At 39.9% G+C, this 11359-nt stretch overlaps 1 protein-coding gene across 1 annotated transcript; it reads right to left on the reverse strand.

Annotated features, from left to right (window-relative positions):
- Positions 1-7106: 7106 nt before the first annotated feature.
- LOC125829107 (uncharacterized) lies at positions 7107-8276 on the reverse strand. Its single transcript, XM_049508375.1, has one exon. It carries the CDS (start codon positions 8274-8276, stop codon positions 7107-7109), a length of 1170 nt encoding a protein of 389 aa, XP_049364332.1.
- Positions 8277-11359: the final 3083 nt, after the last annotated feature.

The following is an 11359-nucleotide window of genomic DNA, read 5'->3' on the forward strand; positions in this document are numbered from 1 at the left end:
GATATCTCTTCAACATGAACACATGAAATACCAGATGAACTCCAAATACATTGGTACCTCAAAAGGGACCAATGTATCGCGGACTTAGCTTGCCTTTCTTGCCAAATCTCATCACCCCTTTCATGGGTGATACCTTAAGAAGAACATTCTCACCAATCTGAAATGCCATATCTCTTACCTTATGGTCTGCATACTTCTTCTGTCTACTTTGGGTGGCTAAGAGCTTAGCTTGAATACTCCTTACCTTATCTTGAGCATCCTTCACTAAATCAACCCCCAAAGGTTTGACATCTCCAGCCTTGAACCATCCTGGGGGTGATCTATATCCCCTCCCATAAAGTGCCTCAAATGGTGCCATATCAATGCTAGAGTGATAACTATTATTATAGGAGAACTCACACAAAGGTATGAATTTATCCCAATGCCCTCCAAAATAAATCACAGAAGACCTCAACATGTCTTCTAACACTTAAATAGTCCTCTCTGATTGCCTGTCTATCTATGGATGGAAGGTTGTACTAAAAGTGAGTTGTGTGCCCAATTCATCATATAACTTCCTCCAAAACTTGGATGTGAATTGGGTACCACGGTCTGAGATGATAGAAAGAGGCACCCCATGCAACCTCACTATCTCTTTCACATAAACTTTAGCTAATTGTTCAGCATTATAATCTATTCTTACCGGAAAAAAATAGGCTGACTTAGTCAATCTATCAACCACCACCAAATAGAATCAAACTTCCCGAAAGTCTTGGGAAGTCCAACTGATTTCACGTATCAGGACACTTCATCCAATACTAAGTGCCAACGATCGTTAGTCACTAATATAACCCAACTAAGTGAGTTGGGGTCAAATCCCACAGGGAGTAGTTTTTCTTTCAACTTCAATGACGAAAATATGACAACAATTCCTTCAATTGAGCATGAGTTACACCTTTTTGGTGTTAGTTTCAAATACCAAATTTCGATTATCACTCCAATTTCACACTTCAACACGAAATGATCAAATAGTGAAGTAGAACCTGGGGAATTGACCAACAAATTGTCGAATTTTACTTTAGTGGGTGAATATTGACGCTCACAATAGGATAATTTGTCATGGGTAGGTCGGACCATATGTAAGGTAACATTCTCTCGAACAATTACCTTTTCTATGTTGAATTCTCACAAACTTCAACCCTAACCGATAGATGCCCAGCCCTATGTCCTCATCAAATTCACTCTCTCGAGCTGGATACAAATGATAGATCCCATATTTCACTCTCTAAAGCTGAAATCATGGTAACCCACTACTAAGGATGCTAAGTTTGGTACTTTGGCTTTGCGCCTCTCTCTCGAGCAAGCACACAACACTAAACTTGTCACACTAACCATGCAAGACGACCTCAAATCACAACAACAACTCAGACCCACTTCAAATTAACCCCATTATTCACAATTCAATGACACCCACTTAGTGGAACTCAACAATTGGCTTCATAGTCAAAACCCCAAGAGAAGAGTTTTAGCCACTCATAGAAAAAAATAAGAAAATCAACATCTGCCATGTTTTCCACAGTTGGGTAATTGAAATTCAAAATTTAGAAATTACTAAAATCTTCTCTATTACAAAATCTCAATCAGGAATCTTGCTAAAATTCCTTGATAATGACTATGATAATGTTTTTGCTCTCAATTGTCTATTTCTCTTTTTTCTCAATGCCTTTATCTCTCCAACCAAAATTAATTTAAACAAGTCTAATGTAGAACTGTTTAAGACCACTCGGTGAGGTAAGTCGGGCTTCACCGACAGATTGGTGACTCACCGATTATTCTTCATCTCACCTTCATTTTTCATTTCTTCTTGATCCGGCTATTGTAACTTTAGGAGATCCAGATCGGGGTCACCGAATAATTCCATGAGTCGCCCTTTTGCCTTCTATCTCGCCCATCAGCACTTGTTTGAAACTTCTTCAGCACTTTTGGATACCTGGTCGTCCTTCGCCGAATGGATTGGCAACACGCCGAATGGAATTGTTGCTCGCTGAAGTTACCCCTAGTTTAGCTCCAGGATTCTGTAACTTTAGGCGGTATCATGGCAATTTGGTGGTTTGCCGAGTGACATCGGCGATCACCAGGTCTTCATTTCTTCATTCCTTTTGCACATTAGTGTCCATGCTTCGCTCATAAATCCAAATACCTAAAAATTTGGAATTTTACATCAGTTATTAGCACAAAACATGCTTTGAGTACACTAAATCTATTAAAATAAATCCCTAAATGAGTCCAAATCATGGACTCATCAACACCCCTAACTAAAATTTTGCTTGTCCTCAAGTAAAACTCAAGTTCAGCAGTTCAAAAAGGATGTCTGAAACAATGCTACACAAGACTCAATCATGAATGCACACAAAAAGACTCAATTTACCCATGCAAGGATCAATTGTGCAATCAAAGATTCAAGTTGTGACTCACCACTATCAAAGATTCTCAAGTACACAATACTTGCTTCAAATGCAAGTTCAAGCTCAACAAAATTACTAAAATGCCCTCACACAAAGAATGATTCCATATTCACACACAATGGTTCACAATTGAAAGCTCCGGAATCAAATGCAACACTCACACTTACAAAGATGAAGACAATGCATGATTTCACCTATAGGTTTTCCCTTATTTTTCAATCAACAATTGTTTCAGCTCACTCAAGATCAAAATGGTCTTTTCAAGGTTTGTAACGGGGCTGAGTGCAAATGTATGGTTATTTAGGCTCAATGGTTGCAATCCTCATGAAATGTGGTGTGAACAATACTTTCTTTCCTTTTCTTCATCATTCTCATTCATGCTCACAAGTCACCCCATTATTCATCTTCCCTGGACTGTTGGATACCCTATTTTCTTTGCATTTTCTCAACTTTATTCCACAACTTTTTCGTTCGTTTTCTTTTTCCTTCTTTTCTTTTTTTCTCTATTTTTTTATATGGAGGGGTTCCATTTTTCTCAAACCATGGGTCAAAGGGAACTTTCTTGCACTTCTTAATTTACCTTTTCTTTTGACCACACCCCAAGGCCTAAGTTGGCTATTCACGCAAACCACAAATCATGAGGATTATGGGTAATGGATCAAGAAAGGTCATGATTTCTTTAAGTGTCTTCCAATAAAAGGTTAACGCTCAAAGGGTGTTCAAAACGGAGTTCACATACTCACAAGGTAGGCCACAAAAGAAGGTATAATGTCAAATTGTTTCACACTCTTCAAAATTGCCTAAGATCATATCAAGAGATTGCATCACTTAGTCAACCGGACCAATGAAGCAAATTCTAGGTGTCATCACACATGGTTCATAGTAAGCTCATCACACACAAGACATTGACACCAATGTCAAACAAGACTCCACACTTTTGCTAGTGTGCAATGTTCATCACAAGAGACTTAATTTGATACTTTGCAAGTCACACCGAGATGCAAAAAGTTACAATATTCTCTATGCAAATTCATTTGGCCTCATCGTAGTCGCACATTCATTTTTGTCCGATTATGAGCACTATTCAAGTCATCTGTATTGATGACGATTGATACTGAAATTTGCAAGAGAACAACCACATTCAAACACAAACAAACATAAAGAGGACGGGGTTCACTCACCAATTGCCACCCCCACCAAAAGCATTCAACATTGTCTTCAATGTGGTTAGAGAATGGGCATCGCGGTAAATAAGATAAAATAAGGATAATAAAGAAAAACTAACAAGAACTGATAACATTCTAGTGTTTAGACAAGTAGAACAAGGTAACAAGGGATCTTCACTAAGCGCCCATTTGGCGAGAGAGTGAACCGATCGTAGAATGCTTCGGTGATGTGCGCAATGATCTTCAGATCTCTCTTTGTTCCAGTGGGCTGCACTCTTAGAGAATGGCATATCGAAAAAGATGTGGGAGGTAGCCGAACTGATCGGTGACTCATATAATGGACTCAGAACATCGCCGAGCGATCCTAGAGGGACGTTGTCAGCGTTGAAGTAAAAGGGCGAGAAAAGTCGGGTCACCTAAGCACATCAGCGACACGCCAAATGGTGAAGGTATCCCGCCGAATGTTCCAGAGTCTCAACCCATTTTTGAGGTCCATAAGGTGAACCAAATCGTGCTCGCCAAAAGGGTTCGGTGACTCACCAATAGAAATTTTATCTCGCTCATGATCCAGGCCCTGCAAAATCAACACACATTATTTAAAACACTAACACTTGGGTTGCCTCCCAAGAAGTGCTTTATTTAACGTCGTGGAACGACGTGGAAATGCTCTCAAGCATCTTCTAGGTATACCACCTCAATCAAAGAAATCTCCTGGCATTCTCCAAAGTATAATTTCAAGCGTTGCCCATTCACCTTAAATGTAGGTCCTTCTTGACCCTCAAATTCTATGGCACTACTTATGAATACTCGTGTCACTCAAAATGGTCCTTACCATTTGAACTTGAGCTTTTCGAGAAAGATTCTAAGTCGGGAGTTGTATAGTAACACCCAATCTCCCATCTTGAACTCTCTCTTAAGTATTTTAGCATTATGCCACTTCTTCATGTTTTCCTTGTAGATAGCTGAACTTTTGTAAACTTTGAACCTGAATTCGTCCAACTCATTTAACTGCTCTACTCTCTCTTTTGAGGTTTTTATCCAGTCCAAATTCAAAGCTTTCAATGTCGTTCCAATTCGACTGGTAGATGGCAAGACTTCTAAAAACTAGCTGATACAGAGACATAACGATTTGTTTTGTATGCGATGTGATACTCCCATAGTGCATCATCAAGCTTTCGAGACCAATCAGTCCTACTAGCATTCACTGTCTTAGCCAAGATGCTATTGATATCCCCGTTTGACACTTCAACTTGACCGCTTGTTTGAGGATGATATGGAGTTGGTACCTTGTGTTTCACCCCATACTTACTCAATGTAGCTAAGAACCATTTATTACAAAAGTGGGATCCACCATCACTAATGATAGCTCTAGGAGTACCGAATCTAGAAAAGATGTAGCGTTTCAGCAATTGAACCACACTTTTTCCTTCATTGTTTGGAAGTGCAACAGCTTCCACCCATTTAGAAACATAATCTACTGCCACCAAGATATACTTATTACCAAATGAACTAAAAAATGGGCCTATGAAATCTATTCCCCAAACATCAAATAGCTCAATTTCTAAAATGGGAGTAAGGGGTAACTCGTGTCTTTAGACACTCCACCTTGTTTTTGACATTGAGCGCATTTCTTCAAAAATGTGTGCGCATCCTTGTAGATGGATCGCCAGTAATAGCCACTTTGGAGAACTTTAGCAGCTGTATGCACACCGCTATGATGGCCCCCAACCGGTGAAGCATGACAACCATAGAGAATTTCTACCGCTTCTTCTTCCGGAACACATCTTCTAATGATATGGTCTGCACACTCTCGAAACAAGTATGGTTCATCCCAAAAATACTTTTTAACGTCGAATATGAACCTCTTTTATTGGTAGAAGTGCAACTCATCCTGCATTAATCCGCACACTATGTAATTGGAGAAATATGCATACCATGGAGTTTTTTTGAGAGTTATCGCAAAAACTTGTTCATCGGGGAAAGAATTGTCTATATCAACCTCAAGCTCGTTATTCTCCTTGCCCTGTAATCTTGATAAGTGTTCAGCCACCTAATTTTCGTAACCTCTTCTATCTTTGACCTCAAAGTCAAATTCTTGCAATAGTAGCACCCACCTTATCCACCTTGCTTTGGCATCCTTCTTTGCCATTAGGTAACGGAGTGCAGCATGATCAGTGTGAATAGTTACTTTAGTGCCTAACAAGTATGCTCAAAATTTCTCAAATGCATAGAATACCGTAAGCAACTCTGGTTCAATAACTGTATAGTTACGTTGAGCACTGTTTAGAGTCTTGCTCGCGTAGTAAATTGGGTGAAATAGTTTGTTGTGTTTTTGCCCCAACACAACACCCAATGCCGTTCCACTTGCATTACACATTACTTCGAAAGATTCTGACCAACCAGGACTAATAATGACCAGGGTGGATACTAATTTCTCCTTCAAGCACTAGAAAGCAACCATACAAGCATTATCAAATTGGAATTTCACCACTTTCTATAAGAGTTTGCATAGAAGATGTGCAATCTTTGAGAAGTCTTTGATGAACCTCCGATAGAAACCGGCATGACCTAAGAAACTACGAACCCCCTTCACCGAAATTGGTGGTGGTAATTTCTCAATCACTTCAATCTTCATTTTATCAACCTCCAGCCTCTTTTGCGACACCTTGTGACCAAGTAATAACCCTTTTTTAACCATGAAGTGATATTTTTCCCAATTGAGGACAAGTTTCTCTCCACATATCTTTGGAGAATTTGTCCTAAGTGTTCTAAACACGCCTCAAAAGTATCACCCACAATCGAGAAGTCATCCATAAACACCTCCATTGAATCCTCCACCATGTCAGCAAAAATAGATAGCATGCAACGTTGAAAGGTTGCCTGGGCACTGCATAATCCGAATGACATCCCTTTAAATGCAAAAGTCCAATAGGGACATGTGAAGGTGGTTTTCTCTTGGTCTTCAAGAGCAATGGAGATTTGGTTGTAACCAGAATACCTATTCAAAAAGCCATACCAACATCTTTCTGAGAGTCGATCAAGCATTTGATCTATGAAGTGCATGGGAAAGTGATCTTTTTCAGTCTATGAGTTTAACTTTCGGTAATCCATGCATACCCTCCATCCGGTCACCGGCCTCATAGATAAAAGTTTCCCCTTTTCATTCGGGACCACTGTGATACCGCCCATTTTTGGCATATATTGCACTGGGCTTACCCATTTGCTATCCACAATAGGGTAGATCACAACTGCGTCTAAGCACTTTATTATCTCCTTTTTCACTACTTCTTGCATTGGTGGGTTCAATCTCCATTGATGTTCAATACTCAGTTTACACTCACTATCAAGCTAAATTTTGTGAGTGCAGATACCTAGAGTTATGCCCACTATGTTAGCTATGGTCCAACCTATAGCGTTGATATGCCTTCATAACATCTCAAGAAGCAATTTCACCTGCCATTCAAGAAAGTCAGCAGTAATCATCACCGGTAGAGTATTATTTTCCCCCAAGAAAGCATATCGGAGATAGGGGGAGTGCTTTCAATTCCAGATTTGGTGGATATTCTGTTGATGGCTTTGCGGGAGGACTCTCTCTATTTTTCAAATCAATGTCCAATTTCAATGGAGTCTTTGAATACCCTCCCAAGCCTGAAAGAGTAGCCACTTCCTCTTCATAGCCTTGAATTTCGAATTCATCATAGTTAGCAATCACGACTTCAAGAGGTTTGCTCATGCATATCAAATGGCTCACGCTAGCCACCGCCTCATCAATAACATCAACGGTGGACACAAAATGGATATCACTTGGGTGTTTCATTGACTTACAAACATTGAAGGTCACTTCATCTTCATTCACCCGAAATTTCAATTCTCCACTTTCAACATCCACCAATCCTCTTTCGGTTGCTAAGAATGGTCTTCCTAAAATAATGGTAATTTCAGCATCTATTTCACAATCGAGAATGACAAAATCAGTCGGGAAAATGAACCGATCAACCTTCACCAAGATGTCGTAAAGGATCCCCACGGGATGTTTGATTGAATGGCCAGCCATTAAGAGTCTTATTGTGGTTGCTTTTGGTTCCCCCAACCCAAGTTGTTTGTCTATCGCATAGGGCATTAAGTTGATGCTTGCCCCCAAATCGCATAAAGCTTCAGAGAATTGGAGCATGCCAATGGTGCAAGGAATGGTGAACGCCCCAGGATCTTCTCTCTTTTTTATCAACTCCTTAGTCATAATTGCACTGCAACTATGGGAAAGTTCAATTTTCTCAAAATCCAAGCTCCTTTTCTTTGTGACCAACTCTTTCATGAACTTGGCATATCCTGGCATTTCCAACAATACTTCTACAAGGGGGAGATTAATTGATAATGTCTTAAACACCGCTAAGAAATTCTTGAACTTCTCATCCTCATTCTTCTTCTTTAGGCATTGAGTAAATGGGGGAGGGATTTTGGGTAAAGGTTGCATGACTTTTGGGATTGGAATGTGTTGTTCCACTTCTCTTTGTGGTTCTTTGGCAATGCTTTGATGGATATGTATCTCTTGTTCCTCCATGCCTTTATCTTCTTCATGTTTTTGAGGTTCTTCATTTCCCATCACATCACCTATTGTTACCTTTCCGCTACGAGTAACCATAACTAGCTCTTGATTGTCATCTTCCATTGTGAACTTTGGTTTCAATTGTGCTGAAAGTAAACTCAACTAACCTTCAAGTATCTTGATTGCATCTGCATGAGAGTTCACTTTACTGTTCAATGATGAGAAATCATCTTTCATCCCCTTCAACAAATCATCTGAACCTTCAACTTTATCAAGTATGCGGGTCAACAAATCATTCACTCGGGGGCTACTTGCACTCCCTTTTGATTTTGGGCTTTTACTGGCGTAATAATGGCCCTCTTCGTGGTCATCTTCCCTTCTCCAATCATAACTTTGCTCAACCCAATCTTGATAGTACCTCCGTTGCTCTTCTCCCTTGTGATAGTTCCAACCTTGATTCCCACTTTGCTGAAAATAGCGTGGGTGGGAATCCTCCTCGTATCTCTTGGAGTTCCAACCTTGATTCTCTCCCGGCTTTGAATAACCAGAGCAAGAACCCTCCTCAACTCTAGACATTCCACTTTTCCTCCTCGATTTGTCTGGATTCTTCATCATGTGCTCTTGTAAAAGCTCTATTTGGGTTAACATTTTCTTGATGTTTTCATCCCTCTCTCTTTCCTTATCAAGTTGTTCTTGCGTCATTATAAAGCAAAGAGAAGAGACTTGATCCTCACGAGTGTAGCAACCCTGGTGTATTTTCGTCATGTCTTCAAGAAGAAATGAAGCTACCTCAAAGGATTATAACATTATTCCTCCTTGTAACAATTGATCAGCCATTCCTTTATTAACCGAATCAAGACTCCAGTAAAAATATTGGAGTAGAAAATCATTTGGTAGCCCATGAGTTGGACATTTAAGTAAGATTTTGTTAAACCTTACCCACGTATCATGGATGGGTTCTCCCTCCCATCGCTTGAAACCTTGAATATTGTCTCTAAGTTTAATCATCCTTGATGGAGGAAAGAACCTTGTATTGAATGCTTTAATCAGCTCCTCCCATGATGTGATGGAATTGTTTGGTAACTCGGCTAACCACTTGCTCTCCCGTTAGGGATAGCGGGAACAACCGAAGCTAAATTGACTCTTGGGTCATATTCTTGAACGAAAATGGGCTGCATACCTCTGTGAATTTTCTTACATGTTCATGTGGGTCTTCGTGCTCCAGTCCTCCATATAGTCCCCTCATTTGAAGGAGGTGAAGAGTTGTGCTAGTGACTTCAAATGTTTCATTTCCATCAGCTTGTGGTATGCGAATTGCACCCATTTCACCTGTTTGAGCTGGGTTGTAAACACTATTGAGATCATCCATACCCAGCCCTAATCGGAAGATGCCCAACCCTATGTCCTCATCAAATCCACTCTCTCGAGCTGGATGCAAAGGATCCCATATTTCACTCTCTCAAGCTGAAATCATGGTAACCCACAACTAAGGATGCTAAGTTTGCTACTTTGGCTCTACACCTCTCTCTCGAGCAAGCACAAAACACTGAATTTGTCACACTAACCATGCAAGACGACCTCAAAATGCAACAACAACTCAGACCCACTTCAAATTAACCCCATTATTCACAATTCAACGACACCCACTTAGTGGAACTCAACAATTGGCTTCATAGTCAAAACCCCAAAAGAAGGGTTTTAGCCACTCATAGCAAAAATAAGAAAATCAGCATCTGCCATCTTTTCCACAGCTGGGTAATAGAAATTCAAAAGTTAGAAATTACTAAAATCTGTTCTTTTACAAAATCTCAATCATGAATCTTGCTAAAATTCCTTGAAACTACTATGATAATGTTGTTGCTGTCAATTGTCTATTTCTCTTCTCAATGTCTTTCTCTCTCTATCCAAAATTAATTTAAACAAGTCTGATGTATAACTGTTTTAGACCACTTGGCGAGGTAAGTCGGGCTTCGCCGACAGATCAGCGACTCACCAATTGTTCTTTATGTCACCTTCATTTTTCACTTGTTCTTGATCCGACTACTGTAACTTTAGGTGATCTAGATCGGGGTCATTAAATAATTCCACGAGTCTCCCTTTTGCCTTCTATCTCGCTCATCAGCACTTGTTTGAATCTTCTTCAGGACTTTTGGCGACCTAGTCGTCCTTCGCCGAATGGATAGGCAACATGCCAAATGGAATTGCTGCTTGCCGAAGTTAGCCCTTATTTAGCTCCAACATTCTGTAACTTTAGGCTGTATCGTGGGAATTTGGCGATTCACCGAGTGACATCGGCAATCACCTGGTCTTCATTTCTTCATTCCTTTAGCTTGCTTTGTTCTTTTTTGCACATTAGTGTCCATGCTTCGCTCATAAATCCAAATACCTGAAATCAGGAATTTTAAATCAGTTATTAGCACAAAACATGAATTTGAGTACACTAAATCTATTAAAATAAATCCCTAAATGAGTCCAAATCGTGGACTCATCACCAATAACAAAATCCATGGCTATCCTTTCCCACTTCCATTCAGGAATTGTCATTCTTTGAAGCAAACCTATAGGCCTTTGGTGTTCATACTTCCCTTGTTGGCAATTTTGACACTTAGTCACAAACTCCGCTATATCGTTCTTCATGTCCGGCAACCAATAAATTCGCTTCAAATCTAGCTACATCTTGGTCACACCCAGATTAATGGAATATCGAAAACCATGAGATTCTGCCAACAATTTCTGAATCAAGTCATCAACTCGAGGAACACAAATTCTTCCTTTAAAAGTGAGCACACCTTCTGCATCAAGAGTGGTCTCTTGTGTCTTACCACTCACAGTCTTCTTCTTAAGTTCATTCAAATTCTCATCCTCAAATTGCTTGGCCTTGATCTCTTCAATGAATGTGGCCCTCACTTCAATGCTAGCTAACACCCCACCTCTTTCTGAGATGCCCAACTACACGAACTTAGACTCTAAGGTATGAATTTCCTTAGCCAAAGGTCACTTGGTTACACTTAAGCAAGCTAAACTACCCATAATCACCATTTTTGAATGGTGACATCATAATCTTTAAGTAACTCCATCCACTTTCACTGTCTCAAATTCAGATTCTTTTGAGTGAACACATGCTACAAACTATGATAATCATTAAACACTTCACACTTAACACCATAGAGGTAATGTCGCCAGATCTTAAGAGAAAACACTACTAC

Source organism: Solanum verrucosum, unplaced genomic scaffold (assembly GCF_900185275.1).
Source record: "Solanum verrucosum unplaced genomic scaffold, falcon-dt-bn FXZP01000007.1, whole genome shotgun sequence".
Taxonomy (NCBI): Eukaryota; Viridiplantae; Streptophyta; class Magnoliopsida; order Solanales; family Solanaceae; genus Solanum; species Solanum verrucosum.

Bases quoted from the DNA above. Each gene is read 5' to 3' on its own strand.
- LOC125829107 (XM_049508375.1), bottom strand. From the start codon at position 8,276: ATGGAAGATGACAATCAAGAGCTAGTTATGGTTACTCGTAGCGGAAAG.